Source organism: Labrus bergylta, chromosome 6 (genome assembly GCF_963930695.1).
Source record: "Labrus bergylta chromosome 6, fLabBer1.1, whole genome shotgun sequence".
Taxonomy (NCBI): Eukaryota; Metazoa; Chordata; class Actinopteri; order Labriformes; family Labridae; genus Labrus; species Labrus bergylta.
Window position 1 is genome coordinate 8,087,423 of NC_089200.1, and position 18,843 is coordinate 8,106,265.

The following is an 18,843-nucleotide window of genomic DNA, read 5'->3' on the forward strand; positions in this document are numbered from 1 at the left end:
CTTATTCACTGAGAATGACCAATCACAAAAGAAATGAGTGCAACAGTGGGGTTCAATCCACACTGGAGCTTGGCAAAAAAACAAAAACAGGTGTCCAACAACTTGTCCTGCTGTTTTATAACGCCTCTTGATGTGAAGGCAGAGCGGGTCAAAGGCATTTCCAATGTTGACGCATGTTTAAGGCTGTGCGTGCATAATATGCAGCGGTAGAAGATCTTGGGTTCAATTGTGAATTAAAAGTGCTCAAGCCTCGTTACAATGTGCGCTTAAGCCAGCCTGTAGTCCTTTACTAGCATACACAAGAGGTGAGCACGAATAACCACTGCTGCAGATGGATAGACCTCCCGCTAAACACATAGCAATCTCACATTGACCGCACATGTCATAAATCACAAATGATACATCGCTCCTAAAGGCATCAATTTCATTTGATTTGGTCTTATAGTCTACATTGCATTTTTCAAGTTTTCAAATCAGGATCTGTTTATTAATTTCTTTGTTGGCTTTTATTTTTGCATCATATTATTTTGTTTCCCTCTTTATTTGTTCAGTGTTATAAACACTACATGCTCACAGGAAGTTTCTTAATGACACAAGATGGAACAACCTGTAGCCTGCACATACTGCCAGTTCTAAATAAATGACAGAAAGTTGAACTATTAATCCAGGACCTTTTTGTTGATGTTCCCGGTTGAACCCAACCCGTACTGAAACCCTAATCCCTAACCGTGACCTCTGAGAAACCGTTACACCCCCCCCCATCACTAAACTGAAGTGAACGGAATTTAGCAGGAAGCAATGAGATTTAAGTCAATTGGGGAGAGATAAGAGGAATAAGCTGTGGTTTTGTTTCAGTGATTCCCCCCCCCCTCTCATTAGAAACAAAGCAAACCTTGAAACTAATTCCGACAACAAATTGCAATTTGTTGCAATCCCACAGAGACCATCAGCTCTGGTGCAAAAACAAGGATAATGAAGATGAGACAAGGAGTGAGTGCTTTCTTGCTTGCTTTAAGAATGATATCCAGTCAAACTTTAACTGCTCGTGTAACATTTGGCTCTTGTTTTTCCAGCTATTACTTGGATCCATAGCAACAGGTTGCCGGACATCTAAAAATGTTCAAGACGTCAGAGTCTGAACAATGAGCTTTCTGACTGAGCTCGGGGTAAAGGTGCTTAAAAGTTCCGACGCAGGATGTGGTATACAAACAAGTCGACACCTGATTAAATTGAACCTGAACCCGCTTTAAGGAACTGATGCCAGAACGCCTGGCCATCTGTCGCTCCTTCTGGTGACACGCTGACAATGTCAACACACACTCAAACACAGACTACACAAGAGGATGAATGACTGATGGCCTGTCTGAGCTGGATCCTTTAGGTTAATTAAAGGAAATCATCCAAGTCGACAGGTTGTTTGGTGCTTTTTCACATAATGACATAATAGCAAGGCAGGAGTCTCTTCAAGCTGTGTGTGTGTGTGTGTGTGTGTGTGTGTGTGTGTGTGTGTGTGTGTGTGTGTGTGTGTGTGTGGCATGCATTTACGATCACATTAAATGAGCTCACTTTCTTTTGAAGTGTCTCTTTAAAGGGACACATTATTCACAGTTTTTAACATAGAAGCTCCTTTCTGACACCTTCAATGACACTCAGCCTGCTCAGTAAAGGATAATTAACAGGATTGCTGTCTTTGCTTTGAAACAGTGGAACATTTTCAGGCAACAGAGGAAGCTTCTTTAAATGGAGGAGTGACTGATATGATTCAGCGCTAACTGAGAGGAACACTTTAAGCGCTGTGGACACAGAAAACATCCTCAGCTTTGGCAGAATAGAAAATATTGACAGACGTAAACAGACTGTCAGCAGCACCAGCCGAATAAGATACAAAAAAAGACTCATGAATCCTTTCACAAACATTTAAACATCATCCCAAAGAAAATCTGTATTTTACCACCAATTTTTAAGAGACTTGCTCAACAAATCTTTAACAAGACAATCAATCCACAATTGTTGTTGAAAATTGGCTGGTGCAAGAAGCATTTAGGACTGCACTGACTGTAGCTCTACTAAAGTCTACATCAGGCCCTTTCACACATGAACTCCTGACATTTTCTAGATTATTTTCAAGAGATCCAGGGCCAGATATTTTACAGAATTGTTTTAATAATGGTGACTGTTTTTGGATAAACAACACCACAACATTCACAAAAATGTTTCTGAAATACAGACAGAGCCATAGAAAACATCATAGGGGCCACCAAAGTGAGCGGTGAAAGGTTTAAAGCAGCAGAACTCCGCTAAATGTGAATGATGCCAACATGCTTGCGGTAGGTAGAGGCTGGTAGGTACAGACTGCATATATTGTGGGTGAAAAAAGATCAGTTTCTGATGACACATGCAGCCTGCCGGGAAAATGTCTGGACATTTTGAATTGTAGAATTTTCAGGAGTGCAAGTGCAAGTGTGAAAGGGGCTAAAGAGTCTGGAAGTATACCCTTAAAAAGCCCAGTAACAAAAACATTAGATGTGGGGAAAAAAATGATTTATGTAAAAATCAAGATTCTTCTCTTCTAAGATATAAAATTGATTCATAACTTCCAAAAATCAATTTAATATATATATTTTTTTTTTGGGGGGGGGGGGGGGGTGAGGGGGCTAATCAGTTACTCCCTGCTAAGCGCCAAGGCTAGCTCTTTAACCCATTCAGCCAGTCTCACAGATGACTGGTGTACATCCTGAAGTATGAACTAATTCATGAATAGACTGAATCCACGGATCAATGAATCCAGAATCGATTCTGAATCAAATCGTGACCACAAGAATCGAAATCAAATCGCGAGACACCCACAGATTCCCAGCCCTAACAAACATCCACTTTACCTGAAAATGATATGATTTATTCTCATGAAAAATTAAGCCAATGCTAAAGTGCAAAATCCACTAGTTAAACTAAATGTTATGTGCACCACCAGACAACACCTCCTGGGTCAAACCTCTTTTCTTTTTTAACAAAGATATTTGGCCTTGGTCTGACCTGACAGCAATTTGATGGCAAATGACTCTTAGGAGCTGCATGATACAGAGAGTGTTTTAGTGTATATGAATGTCATGTTGGATGTTAAATAAGGCAAACAATGCTGTTGTTTGATGCCTTAAATGGATAAAGATAATGGAGGACACCACATTTGTAATCTTTCTGTGTCGCATGTTGAAAAATCCATTCATAAGAAATGCCTCAGTGCTGATGAGATCCATCGTTCAAAGACGGTTAACTTGTAGATTTGATGCAGGATGGATGACTGCGTTAATTAACTAAAATGATTGATGGAAGCAGGAAAAATGATCCAAAGTGATCCATTTTCATTTTGTGAGACCAAAACTCAAGACAAGCGAGAAATCCAATTTGGTTTTATCTTCAAAAATATGCCCACACACACACTCTCACAAACACTCGGTAAGCAGTTTGTTTGGTGAGGGTTGAATATTCAAACACTTTGAGCTGTTCCCGAGCTTTGTTTACTATACAGAATGAGAAACAACAAACCATTTACTATGAATTCTTAACTTGTTTACTGCAGTCAAATCCAATTACCAAAGACAGCGGAGAAGAATATTCATACTGAGTTAAAGAGGGCGAAGAAATGTTCCACCACTGAAATTCCTCTCGATAACTGCTCGAGTCTGGCATGCCAGAGGGAAGTTTTTACTTTTACTATTCAAGTCCCACATTAATGCAGGTTCTCAGCAGACAGCTGGAGTCCTCCTTTATCCTTTTAGCCTTTAGTTATACCCAATGAGGGACAAAAAGGGGTGGGAAAGACACCAGAGCACCTTTCACACACGAACTCCTGACATTTTCAAGATAGTTTAAGGACATTCAGGCCTTGATATTTTCAGGAATTGTCCTTTTGCTCATGCACCACCCAGCAGGAGATTATCTGGGTCAGACCTAAAGTTCTCAGTTTTTTTTTTGGCGAGGGATGGTGGTTTGTTATAATGCATGCAGGAGGATGAGTTTTCTGTAGTGATGTTTCTTTTGTGTTCATCTCTACAACATCAAACAGATTGATAACTGAGGTGAGCAGTAAAAAGTATTAGAAACTTGGCTCAACATGAATGAAATCACCTCCCGGCCCAGTTCGCTCATGGTCAATGTGTCTATATGCTAGCCCCTTTTAAATTGCCTGTTCAAGGTGGGACTTTTCCACCATTGTTAAGCCTCACAGTCAATGTAAATGTGATGTTCCACTGCTGTCATGGCATCGGAGGTATCACAGGTGAAACAGCATGTCGGTAAATGTTAGATCCGGCATGGCAGAACAGTTTTGAGTCTATTTGCTTGTGTCTAAGTGTTTGCGTATTTGAAGCTCACACTGTTTGATTACACTCCACGCCTAGCAATGTAAAATCACACACTGGGACAGCAAAATACCCCGTTGCAGATTCAGTGTAAATGTACAAAGGTGTAGTGATGGCAGAGTGATGGTGGAGTTTTGTAAGAGCACTGTTACAGTAAAATACCGTAAAAGGACCATCTTCTGCATTCAAACATCGGCTAACCCAGAATGTACACAGACATGTAACTAAAATCTAACTAATATAAAATCTGATCTGTTGGAAATGTTTTAGAAGTGCAGTGCGTGTTTGAAAGGGGCCCAGGGAAGAAACAGAGTGCAATAGAGTAGTGCAAACAGAGTACTGGTCTAGCCTCAGGACCAACCACTACCTCTGTCATGCGAAATGGCAACTCACTGGAATTAGCTCTGCAAACCTCTTTTGGGTCCCAACCCACCAGTTGAGAAACACGAGTATAGATAAGGAAAGGGTAACGGGAGACAAGAATGAAAAGCAAGATAGATGTCACAGGAAGAAGGAAGTTTTTCATTTCTCCTCCTCCAGCTCTGATTACATTCGCTGCTTTCTGTCTGTCAAACAGATTATTCCCTCCCACACGGAGACAGACTCACCAACACAGAGGCAATAAAACACCCAGAGGTTAGACAGGTTCTGGCTCCTCTTGCAGCCAAAAGCCTCGGCTGCAGAGTTACAACTTTTATCAAGAGCTCTTATGAAACAGCAGATCACACCATCAACTGTAAAAGTCATTATAAAGTAGTCAGAGCAGCGGAGAGAGGGTCTTATGAGGATGAATGTTGGCATCTTAAGCTTTAATATCCTCGAGTTAAGATTCCCTACGTATGAATGAATGAGGCAGAGCATTCCCTCACCATGTTGGACTCTGTAACAGTATGTCACATTTAAGTCAGGGGAGAAAAAATAATATTCCGATACAGCTGCCAAATTAAGATATGTGACTTTCACCTGTGCCTGAACGGTACAATGTCTAACATAAAGAGGAGTTCAGGCATGTTGGGACAGTTTTCCATATAGACAAAGCATTGCAGGAATAGTCTACATCAGCAATTTAATTCCTTAATCTCTGTTTCCATTTTAACAACAGACCAGTTGACTACTAACAGTATGTGAAAAGTCCCAATGGTTTTTGGGAACATATTTTAGAGACCAACACCAGTTTTAGAGAGGATACAAGATCAATGATGTCAAAAACAGGGTCTGAAAATGTAATTGGGTTCTTATATATCATTAAAGAACAAGAAGATCTCCTGGAGATGGAAAAAGTACATGATGCCTCCATTACTTAAGTAACTCAGGCAAAGGTTTCTCTATTATCAGTTCTATCATTTCTATTCCTGCCAATGTCTGAAAACATACATACCGGGATACCAGTGCAGTAGAATTTCTGTCTCCCCTAGAGTAAGATAACATTGAAGCTCACAAGGTCAGAATTAAGGACACAGACTCTTAAAAAGCAGAGTAACTCTTCACTCTTTTCATTACAATTCAGTTATTGGTAAATGCAGATTCCACAGCTCTGGTATGCATTTCTAAAACACCCCCAAGGCTGTTTGAAGCAAACTTTCTTTGAAGCTAACAAGGCGCCAAAGTCTCACAAATATTCAATCACACATGCCCCTTCTTTCTTGTAAGAGCAGAGGTGAGTATGCTTACAGTATAGACATAAGTTTAGCCTATACAGCATGCTTCCGTATATGGTAGAGTGATGTTACCCTCATCTGAGATAATCAGTGGCAACACAAAGAAGTGGCAGAACTCATTCAGCATTACTGTGCACTCAAAATGCACTGTTGATGTAATTTCTTCTCAATCGAGTTCAATAAAATAGTTACTCGTGACTCATTTCAAAGTTGATTAAACACTCATTTAAAATCAGAATAGTCGACAAGTCCAAAGAAAACACTCAGAAAACAGTTGAAATTAAGAACATTTATTTAAGTCCCTGAACCACAGTGTTTGCAGGTAAACAAAAGTGTGGTTAGCCGAGTGTGGCCAACCTCAGCAGCGCTACCACCACCAGTCTTCGGTCCTATGAACGTGCACATGCATGTGCTAAATATGGTTACCCATTGCTCCTGTCGAGTGGTTATATGGTAGTTTAACCTGACATAGTCTAAATTGAATTTTAGCTTAATTTTTCTACATCAAAATACTGCCATGCTCAGCGCTACGAGACGCCATCTGTCCACTGTGCTGGTTTACATACTGGCAAAAGAGTAAGGTAAGAAGGCCAGATAACCAGGCCTACAGTTGGTCCATCGCAACAGCCCCAACTAGTGGCAGGTGGCTGCGTCACAGCTTTGACACAATATTTACTTGGCATCTCGGCCCGACATAGAAAAATAGTTTACCGACCACATATTCTGCTGCCCACTAGACATTTGTGTTGTGCCTAAGTTGTGTTCTGACCAATATCGATACCAATATTTCATGACAGGTCGATATCAAGCCAAAAATATCATCCAAAAGTGATATCAATCCAGCTCTTTCCATGCATCCATCTTTTTCCAGAATTCAATTACTGATATTTCTGCTCAGGTCAACTTTCAGCAAAGGCTTTCAAATAATGTGAAACCAGAATATCAAAGTGTGTCTCAGGCTTTGGACCCCTCAGAGGGAAAAATCTTTCTGGTCAAATGATGCACAATTTTCATCATACCTACCTAGCCACGGTCACTAACAATCTCCTGGAATCCAAAATATTATGTTTCCTTTGAGATAAGGCTTCCAATTTCCTTGGCAATTTCCATTTTTGCTGTTTCTAATTTATCACCAACCTGAGGTGGGGGCTTTTGAAAGTCAAGGTCCAGAGGCCTGACACACAGAGCTTGTTAAAAATGTCTGCACCTGAGGAACCCTGTGTCCTTACATATCTCTACAGCCTTTATTGCTTTTTCACCACAGTCATTGTTGTTAATGTCCAAGTAGTTCTAAATGCCAGTCCTGTTTCCTTGGCTAATGGTTATCTTGTTATTTTTTAATGATGCCGTTCCGCCGCTCTGTTGCTGGCATTCATTTGCATGTCTATGTGATTAAAGCTATGGTTCTCATCAGCCCAGAGCCCGGTTGGTTATAATGCCATGTTTCTAATGAGTGAGTCAGGAATGCTGGGTGAAGGTAATTAACTACCTGCTAAAGGAGGAAAACAGCCGGGTTGTGGATTAGGACTGTGGTTATTTTCAGGTTCGATGGCTGAGTCTTCTTTGACTCGAGTTAGAGTGAGTGTGTATTAGGAGGTAAAGTAAACACTCTTTCAGAACCCTATCTTACATTTCAGACTCATGCATGGACATCTTCCCATATGTCCTCACAAAAGTCATTTTATGAACAATATTTCTTGTGAATAGCATTGTTAAAAAAGAAATATTTCTTCCCCACCCAATTATCCATTTACAAAAATAATTAAGCACAACAAACCTTAAGTATCCCGAGGGCACCTGTATGTGATTACTACAAAATCCAATATGAACAAATGTGGAAATGCACACTCATTGGGTCTCTTCTTACAAGTAACCCAGATAAGACAATGCAAGGAGGCTTTAAGAGTAAATAGGAAATCTATATAGTATATATAAATACTTTTCAATCAATAGCCCGGGCTTTCATTTCCTGCATTTTATTAAAATGACCCTGCCTTTACTTTTTATATAAGAATGATTGATGCTGAAACAGAAAGGTCTTAAACTATCTTGTTAAAGTCAATGCAAACTTTGTTTCTCTGCTTCACAGTGATGAATACAGTTGAGTAAACGCTTGATTTGGCAACATTTTGGTCTCACAGCTTGAACTGACTTCTAAAGTTTTTACTTATTGCAACAACAAAAAGTGATTTCAATCATAAAATTCACCAACGGGTCAAAGCATTGTGGTTAAATCATCTTTTTGGTGGCTTTGAGGAAGTGGGCGAGGTTAATTTTTTTGCCTCACTCTCAAGTGATAAACCAGTATTTCTGAATGTGTATGTTAAGATTTGATGTAGCTGCATGCCGAATACTTTGCCATCCCCTATTTTCAATAGGCTCAAACTGTCCATGTTACGCCTCCTCCAAAAAAATCTTCTTCAGAGTTTTAACAGCTGAACAGATTTGATGGGTCATACGCTAAAAGATGTTCAAAAACACTGGATTTCAGCAGAGAAATGAAGTACCACATAATGAATATTCAAACATTCCCGGTATGAAGATGGTCCAGATTGAGAAAAAAAAAAGGAATTGAATGTCAGCACAAATTGTTGCCTAATGGAGCGGAAAGTCAAGTGATGGCATTGAGAAAGAAAAGCGGGAGGGGGACTATAAAACTGATGTGTGGGAGGAAGTCCTAGTGTTGGTGATAATATGAGAAAGTTATCTTAAAGGCCCCTTCACAAAACACTCGAGTGAAATTCATTGTGAACTAAGTCAGCTCTGCTTAAGGTGAAAAGGTCACGGTTTGATATTAGTATTGATATGTCTGTCTGTATTTATGAAAGCAGCCAAGGCAGATCTAGAACAAGGGAGTGACAGGATTTTGACTATTTCAGACTTAAGACGCCTTCTTGTAGGTAGTTTCCAAATGTCATAACTTTACCAATCCACTAATACAAACACCGGCTGAGAAAATCAAACTATCAGACCAAAGGCTTCCAGAAGAAGCGACCTCAACTCAAAACCAATATACTCACAACCCCACTGAGTTTACAGTGGATGGAAAGTTTAGAGGCTGCAGTCATGATGCCTGCCTGTTTTCAAGACTATTGAAAAGATAAGACTCTGTCCTGTCGTGATTTAAGGCAGAGAAGAAGAAGGTGTTAGTGTTGTCTGTGAGTTAAAGACTACAGAGGAGCGCTCATGCCACTCCTCAAACAGAGACAGAGTGGAATGAAAACCCGCCCACAACTAAGGGGAAAGCAATTCATCACACTCCTGTGACTTTGCCGCTGCATGAAGGTGCCCTCTTGAAACTTTTATCTACTCGTTAAAGTAAGACAAATATTTCCTTAAAGCTGTGGTGAGTTGGGATGAACTTCTAACATGATTAAGAACCCCAAAATCAAGAGAAAAGTGCAACCGAAAGGACTTTCAGTAGATACAGACAAGAAGTAAGGAATCATTCAGAAATCATTAACCAACTCTGCAAATTTAGAGGCCGAAGCCGACCAACGCATAGCCTGGATTTGTTGAATCAGTTGAAACACTGTAAACAAACAAGTAAAAAACGGGCACACTCAAAATGTACTTGGCTCTATCTTTTACTTTTTTCTCTGTGATAGCCAATGAATGCCTTCTTCATGATTACAATTCAATCCAAACTTTTTGCAGACTCAAGGACTAGACAAAATAAGGAACATGATGTATGAATGAATTACATACAAAAGTACAAATATCATACATTAATGTTTTACATGCATGGAAATGTACACATGTATCCAGAAGTGGGATTAGTGTAGTGTAGTGTTTACAGCTAAATATTTCATTTTCAGAGGAATCAGGCTGGACATCAATATGTACTCAAGATTTCTTCTAACAGCTAGAACATATTGACTTGTGCAGAAACAAACGAACTCTCCAAGCATCATCACATGACGTGCTACTTTTAGTCTCCTGAATACCAATAAGTCAGAGTCATGACGTTTGGACACTCCACTCCTCTTTCACATGCCATTTATATCTTAAGCTAGACATTTCACATTTTGCTTTTCATTGTTTTTGTTTTTTTTTACATTTTCCAACAACTAGCCCTAACTCTTTAAGTTTGACTTCATTCTCAACATTGATATGAATAAAGCAACGCCTGAAAGCTGGTTCAGGCAGGCAGCTTTTAGCATCACTTTTACACACTTGTGAACCGTCATTCTCCATAATCACCGGACGAACACATCCTTCCAATTAAAGCTGCAATACTTCAGGTGTCTCTCTCTGCTCTGTCTTCACCTCCGCTGCCCTGGCCTGCACCACTAACTGCGCTCATACTTTCAACTCCAACATCACCAGCAGCAGCAGCAGCAGCATCCACCTGCAGGCTCCAGCTCAAATCTCTGCATGTATAACAATCTGTGAGCAGTGGTGAGGTTGGAGCATGGAGGCCAAACACACACAAAGTTCTGCTGCTGCAATGAAAACATTTTAAACCAGTACAACGTCTGACTGAAATGCAAAACTCAAAGAATCTACCTCTTCTTCAAACTTTTTACCGTCATGCCGGGCACTAATCCTCTTCTGTAAAATCCTTCGAACTGACAAAGATCAAGAGCCAAAAGATAACGTGGAAAATCAGGACACTCTCGTGCTGACTTCAACACAAGAAACAGTCAAATGTGAGCTCCTTCTCAGCCCCCCCGACCCGCTGGGCCCCTAAGCCATGTGCTTCCTGGTCTCTTTAAGTAATCCTTCCATGTAAGGTACTGGTGGTGATTTCAAGTCTAAAACGACCGAGGCGCACTAATGACAGCAGGAGGAAAAAAAAAAAAAAAAAGAGAAAGAAAGTGCTGCAAGTGGAGTGCTGCCTTCAGTGTTTCACTCAGCAGAGTGTTTACACCTGCCTGGCAGCATCTGAGAGCCGACCAGAGGCAAGAAAAAAAAAAAAAGCAGCCTATCAGAGCGTGTTGAACCACCTCACTTTAAAACAAAAGGTCCATTTGAACACACTCAGGCACACACTAGTCCTTCTCTTTATCTAATTGAGGCACAAAGGAAACAGCAGCTTATACCATGACACTGACTTCCTTCTTTTGAGCTTAAAACCACAAATAAATAGAAGAAAGGTTTGAAATGACTTTATGTTTCATGCACTGATCCTTTGTTTTGCACAGCACTCTAGACGAACATCTGTTCCTTCTGTCAAACAAACAAAACAAACGCATCGTCTAGAAATGAGTTAAAGCGCAGTTATCTCCAAACTGTGACGTTTGTCTTTCTAATTCCCTTAGTGGTTTGACTCCGGGCTGATACCAGAGGGAGCCTTTCAAAATTAAACGTCCCGAGTCAACCTCGTGGACAGAGGTGGGATTGATGCGTGCTCTCGTGAGCACCTCTGGGATCTTTTGAACGCGGGCCGCCGAGGGATTTGTCAGTCTAACGGGAGCTGACAGGAAGAGAATGAACTTTAACACCGGCAGGCTGCTTTCCCTTTCATGAGCTTCCAGAGAAAAACCCCCTGTAGTGAAATCTCACTACACACACACACACACACACACACACACACACACACACACACACACACACACACACACACACACACACACACACACACACACACACACACACACACACACACACACACACACACACACACACACACACACACACACACACACACACACACACACACACACACACACACACACACACACACACACACACGGTTGCTTGATAAAAATGCACACACGTGGGTGGTAACATGGAGGCACCCAGACAGACACACACACACACACACACACACACACACTTAGTCAATGTTACCTTCACTCTCTTGTCTCTGCACATTCCTGTTTAATCTGTCAGGCTGCTAAGGAAGACAAATGTGCTGGAGGAGAAGCTGCACGTTCGGGGGCAGAAGAAGCTCCACCAACTTCCTCCGGTGACCTGAGAATGGAGGTCGTCGCCGAGAGCTCGTTGTTTCAGTGATTTCACGCCGTGTTGCTTTCAATCACCCGCTGCAATGAAAGGTCTCATAACTCTAAAGTTAATGGGACCCGAGGACTGTTGAACAGCTGAATAAGTTGGTTTTTGTGACTCTGATTTAGCAGCAAAAGTCCTGCACAGTGGAGTATTAATGTGTGTGTGAGTGTGTGTGTGTGTGTGTGTGTGTGTGTGGAGGGGGTAGGCAGGAATGTTTTAGCAAGCCCGGAGCGAAAGATGACATAACATCCTCATTTGGATCCTAATGAAAAGTTTGATAAACTTTTGCCTGGAGTGTAGCCTCACAGCTTGTCCGTTTAATTATTTACCATTAATCGAGACTGCCTGAGGAACTACCTCATTACCCAGCCTTAGCTACAGATCAGGGCTTTTCCTGCGGGGGGGGGGGGGGGGGAGAGTTTGACACTTTTACTGGCAAGGTGAAAAATACCCATAAAGACCAGAAAATAACATCCCTTGAATTAGTGTTTGTGCCTGTGACCATCTGACCATGCAGCAGAGATCATACATTAAGCAGCTCTGTAATTGGCTCTGGAAATCACATTATTATGTTGGTGTGCTGGCAGACCTTCATTCTGAAACAATTGCTGAATAAACAGACTTTGTGGTGACTTGAATACCCCCGGGGGTTAAAAACAAGCAGGAATGTTTTAATCATTACAAAAAGGGAAAAATGAAGGGGCACTTTTGGCCTAGTGGGTTAGGCTGGCAACCAATGTACAGAGGCTGCCGTCCTCCAAGCAGGGGGGGGGGGGGGCGGCCCAAGGTTCCAAGTCTGTCATGTAACTCCTTCCCCTGCATGTCACTCCCCAAATCTCTCTCACTGTCCTATCAAAAACAAACTGAAATAAATTCAAAAAGAAGAAAAAGGAGAACCTCGAAAACAAATCACTTGATAAATCTAAAGGCTTGTGTAAACTCTAAATATGTCGTGTCACAGCGAGGGGGTCAGCCTGACCTGGGGTTGGCTGAACAGATGTTTGATTTCCTGCCAGGTATCCAAGCTTTAACCTGAGCTGACTCAACATTTCTTAGAGTCATAAAACATATTTCTATCCCTTTCCTTGGTTTGATTTTTTCTTTCCACACATACCAAACCACAAACTCTTAACACCAATGAATATACTGTGCGAACCTGAGGCTAAACGACAGGCCAAACACATTGTTCACTCGCACTGAAGTGACAGTAAAGTAATTGTCAGCGTGCCACGGTTTGTTTGTTTGTTTGTTTGTTCATTGAATGTTCCTGCAACCAAACCACCACCTGAGAACGTAGGTTGGCTGTGCACGGTGGACCCTGTTGGTCTTTCATATCTATAAATATGTTTACACAAAACAGCTCGTAAATGTGATTGTAGTCTCTTGGTAAAGTTCAGAGAACACCTCCCTCGGTTAAATAAAAAAAGAATCCCCTGCATGGACACAGCGGAGGCTCTGTAAACAAGAAAGAAATGAAAAAAGGCTAAAGAAGAAGATTCAGGCCAGCAACAGGTTTTAACCTCTGCCTCTGCACACACCTCTCTCTCTATTGTAAGTTCTTCTCTACGGGGAACAGAGCTACACCATATTAAAAAGATCCTTTCCCCTTCAGCCAGCAGATGCTCAGATTCTGCTTTTTCATTTGTAGGAGTGTTTTCCCTGTCGCGCACATTGATGATAAGGGAGGTAGCTTTTGAAGGTGCACTGAAGGGAGGGTACGTGTTTGACTGTTGAGGTTAGATATCAGTGTTGCCAAGCTTTTAAACAGGATTTGTATCTAGAATCTACAAAATAAACGTTGCAGGCATTCATTTGATCTTAAAGTGACGAGATTTATGCACTTTACCTTGAAAAAGTTACGCAATGAAAGAGCAAGGTCCAAATAAAGTTGGAGTATTGGACTTCTTTGTGCAAAAGATAAAATCATCTAAGTAACAACTAGAAATCATTGCCCAAAGGCAAAAATATATAGAACCCTTTTTTAATCTTCACACACAGATATTGGGTGCAAAAAATGCGACACATAAACCACTGCTAGTCAAAAATACAAAAACGATCGTCTCATATGTAAGTTTGACTCTGTTCGGGGAACTTCTTCTGATTATTTGTGTGCGTAGTTTTAAAATGCCTAAATGTTTTTATGGTCAGTGTTGGATGTGGTGTGTTGAATGTGGATGTACCAGCTGTGACGTTGTCATTTCCTGTAAAGGATAAATGAAGTGCCTAACAACAAAAACACACAGACATGTAAAATCATGATGACGATTTTACCTGGCTCTCTGTGTGGTTCAGGTCAATCGTCTTGACCGTGGCGGTTGCCGTTGCCGTGGCGTCCAGATCCGTCACTCCTCTGTCGGGACTTGACTCCTCGGCCGCCGGCAACTGGACGGTCTCCTCTGCGTCGATGTCCGTCTCCTCGGTCACCGTGGGCGTCTTCTCTGCGCCTGTAAGCTCCCGGGCTGAGCCCATGAAAGTACACACACACACAGGTGGTGGATAAGCACGCACGCCTGCATACACACATGAAGGCATGAGCATGTACACACGCACACATGGGCAGACACACATGGATGCACTCAAGTCAGAAACGTTATTCATAAAGACACAGTATACATTGTGTGATTATGTGTTTCAACGGTGCAGCAGCGAGTGTTGAAGTACTCCAGATCTGTACTGAGACCACTTTGTGACGGTCTCGTCTCGGAATTGAAAGCTTTATTTTACTCTTGTCATGGTCTCAGGATTTCGGATTTTAAATCAAGGCTGATCAAGACCACGACTGATCTGCTACTTCTCCGCGTCATTAGTTGGTTTAGAAGGAAAACGCCCCTTTGTAAAACAACCAATAACTTCGCCAGTTACGGTCTAATCGAGTGACACGCCGATAGAGACGACTGGAGGAGTGGCAACCTGCCAAAACTCAAATATTAGTCTCTATTTTTGCACTCGTTATTATAAGCCACATTCACCTGACAAATCCAGATAACCATCTTATAAGTGTATCTGGATTATTGGACTTGTCAGGTGAGTGTGGCTCTGCAAACAAGATTTTTTTCACATTGAGGTGCTTTGAAAACAAAAAGTGCAAGAGACCTTGTTTGTTGCTGTCTCATTTAAAAGCAAACTTAAATTAAAAAAGGGTAACTCTTTTATTTATGTTCAATCTGCTGATGATTTTTCTGTGATATTTATGGTCTTGGTCTTGATCCCGAAATGTTTTGGCCTCCTCTCGGTCTGGGGCATGCTTTGGTCTCGGTTAGTGCGGTCTTGACTACAACACTAGGTGCAGCTGCTGAGTTATACAACTTTTATTTAAGCATTTCAACAGTAAAACGAGTCACAATAATACCACAGAAAGAGCTTGAATAACGATGCAAATGTAAAACAGTACAATGCTGCAAGCACTCTGGAGTTTTTAAAACAGCTTTGTCATTTCTGTTAACACATTTTTAATTGGACTAATTGGGACTATATTGGATATGTGGTGTTTTTAATGAAGAAAATGTCATTAAGAATGGAGACGAGCAACATTGCCAGTCTATAAAACAACTACACATTTTCCTTCTTTCTTTCTGCGGTCCATACTTGATCAGTGAAGCTTTACTCCATGAATGTTCTTCTATTTGTCTGATTTAAATAAACTGAAATGAATTTAGATCCAAAGTTAGATCTGGAAATCTGCTGGCCATCTTTGTCTTTGTGGTTTATCATAAGCTTTGTTGAATCAAGTAGTAACTCCACATGAAGAAAGAAAGGTACACATTTAATCTGAGTATATAGCAACAAACATTATCAAAGATTTACTAAGTCCAAAAAGACTCTGTTCCACTCTCCTTCCTCACCGCCTTCTTCTTCATCCTCTCCTTCAACCGCTCACCTTCACTCTCCGTCCCACCACCTCCACCTCCTCTTCCATTTCAACTCCCCCTTCTTCCTTCTGCACCATTAGTGCTGTCCTCCCCTCCACTTAAACTTCATCTCTAACAATCTTCAACTACCGGCTGCCAGCGCTACCCTCGCCTCCCTTTCTCTCTCTCCATCACCACTCCTCTTCCTTCTCACCCTCCCTTTTTATCCAGCGATCAGCCATCACTTTTCCTTTTTCCTCTCAATCTTCACCTCCTCTCGGTCTCTTTCCTCCCTTGAATTCTCCGGTAAAAGGTGACAAAATGGTAAGGAGAAAAAGGTCTCAGCATTGCAGTAATGCCTACTTTATGTTCCATGGTGTAGCTATTTATTTTGCAATATGAAGTCAATTTAACTAAATATGAATTGTATAAAACCACAATTACACACAGCTGGGATTTATTCAAAGTGAAATTACTTTTGTGAACTACTTTTGAGTTTAATGCAAATGCATCCGGCTGATTGACACGTTTCCTGCTTTTAAATTACTGGAAAAAACTAGAGAGAGAAAAAAGAGAAACAATGGACCTTAATAAAGCTTCTTGCCACCAGAGCATTTTTCAAACAGGTGAAACTCCATTAGAGACTTGTGCAACTATTTCCCCTTTGAGCAGCACAAGTACTTCGCCGAGTCTTTATCAGTCTTTTTTAAGTTCAGTGTGTGAACTTCTGAAGACGTCCATCAAGGCGCTCTTATCTCATGTTTTGTAGGAACAAACTCCTTGTTTATATTGCTACAATTATAAATGGCTCTTCATGCTTTTTGGGCTCGTTATAATTCATGTTAATGTGAATTAGAATGATCATATCACTACTCCTCAGTTTGCCATTATTTTTTCTTTGAGCGGACTTCAGCTCCCCCAGTGATGTAAGCCTTTTTCACGCGTATTCGCATGTTAATGAATTAATATTATTCGTTTTAGGTTGCAGCATTTTGTGCAACACTTCTTGAAGGCTGCACAAACTTTCTATTGAGAATAAAACATCACTTTCTCTGAGTTTCCCCCCCCCTCTTTTCTCCTGACTCCCTGCTGTGCAACCCAGTTCTCCATCCCCTCTTTTCTTGTAAAATTCACTTGTACACTCCATCTTCTCCCGCTCCTCTAGTCCTCCATGATCCACAGTTCATTCCCCCTCTGATATCATCCTCTTCTTCCTTCCTTCCTATGTGTGCATTCTTCCAGCTCTCTCTTTCTCTAATCCTCAATCTCCCGCTCTTCTCTCTCCTCTCCTTTCATTGCCGGGATAATTAGTTCTCCAGATAAGCTCATTGGTCGTGTGTGACGGCTCTTGTGCAGCTTAACACACCGTGACAGCCCGAGTGTGAGTGCTGTGTGTACATGCCTGAGTTTGCGTGTGTGTGTGGGGTCCTTGCAGGGTGTGTGGATGTACAGTTATAGTGCGTGGGTGATCTTTGTGCTCATCAGCATGTGAAAGGGAAGCTCGTCTCTGGAGGGGTGGCGGGGGGTCGGTTGGAGATAATGTGCCCCAGCCTGGAGCTCTCAGATGAGGACAGGGAGGGTGGCCAGCGTCTGCTGCTCTAATCGCTGGAACGATGGAGTGAAAGAGATCCGTTCCTGGGCTTTTCTGACTGCTCAAATCCCAGAGGTTGTGTGTGTATGTGTGTGTGTGTGTGTGTGTGTGTGTGTGTGTGTGTGTGTGAGCTCTCACACCCCCTCAGAGCCACGTGTCCCCCCCGTGCTGCAGTGAAGCCCATCCCGTCCAGGCACGAGGCGACGGATAAAAGTAGCTCAGCCCACCGGTATTGTGCGGCCCCTTTTTTTTTTTTCTTTGGGTTGACTCATCCGTGACATTCGCTCCAGCATCGCGCTCTCCTGCCTGCCAGCAGTACAATGCAGGTAGGAGTGTGTGTGTGTGTGTGTGTGTGTGTGTGCGTGCGTGTGTAATGTCAAGTCTGTCTGTGCTACCTAAGAACATATGAGTGTGTGTGTGAGATGTCTGCAGATCTTTTCGTGCACTGGAGAATGTGTTACCAAGACTCCAGGTTTTGCATTATTTTTGGACTTCATATTCGACTTCCACCCTGAGATACAGATTTCCATTTTAAAAGTTGCATTCTATGACCTTAAAATATGACCCCCCCTCATGGTTTATTCCGTCTCATATTTAATAGGAATGAGATCTTCTCTGCAATGTTCACTGCGGAATAAAATTGAGTCCATTGTTCTAGGAACCAGGGGGAGTCGCCCCCTACAGGCCAGCAGAAAGAAACTCCGTCTACAACACTTCCACATCGGCTTTACTTTTGGAACTAGAGGCCATGTCCACTTCTTATGTACAGTCTAATGGCGCTTACACACTTTTACAAAACCCCTCCCATCCAACTGAGACAGTCTGCCCCTGAGAGGTGCATGTGCGCACGACCGGATCAGGAGGCGATCAGGAGGCTTTCGGTGGGCAGTCCTCCAGAAATTCTTCAGAGGTCTATTTTGGATAACAGCTCCAGAGTGTCACTTTGTTTTTCTTGTTAAGTGAGCGGTCCATCTCTGACAGTGTAAGGTCGCCCGATGTGCACAAAGTATCACTTCTGTATCTGTGTTTGGGTGGGAACCCCCCCCCGTTCCCTATTCCTCTTCCTGCATCTTATCCCATCTCCCCCTATCCCACTTTCAAACCCGGCACAGTTCCGGTAGATGGCTGTTTCATCATGAGCCTGGATTAGCCCAAGATTTCTGCCTCTTAAAAGGAAGTTTATTTCTTGCCACACTAACTTTTGCTAAAAGTTGCTGAAGTGCTACACTCATGATAGATTAAGCTAGGTCTTTGTAATAAAGCAATAAGTAAGGTCTTTTACCCGCTTTTTGTAGAGAGTCTCGGGATAACACTTGTTATGAATTGGTATTATACTAATAAAGATTGATTGATGGATTGATGGATTGGGTAAAATATAATTAATTTGTTGTTTAGGTTGTCTTAAGTTCTCAATTTTGTGTCACTGGCAGCTG

The 18,843-nt window shown here is 41.8% G+C and overlaps 1 protein-coding gene across 1 annotated transcript in view; it reads right to left on the reverse strand.

Annotated features, from left to right (window-relative positions):
* nos1apa (nitric oxide synthase 1 (neuronal) adaptor protein a) overlaps positions 1-18,843 on the reverse strand; it is a 187,375-nt gene that overhangs the window by 52,355 nt on the left and 116,177 nt on the right. Inside the window, exon 7 of the mRNA XM_065955664.1 lies at positions 14,243-14,481. Coding sequence (XP_065811736.1) covers positions 14,243-14,481 — 239 coding nt within the window. The remainder of the gene's footprint in view (positions 1-14,242; positions 14,482-18,843) is intronic.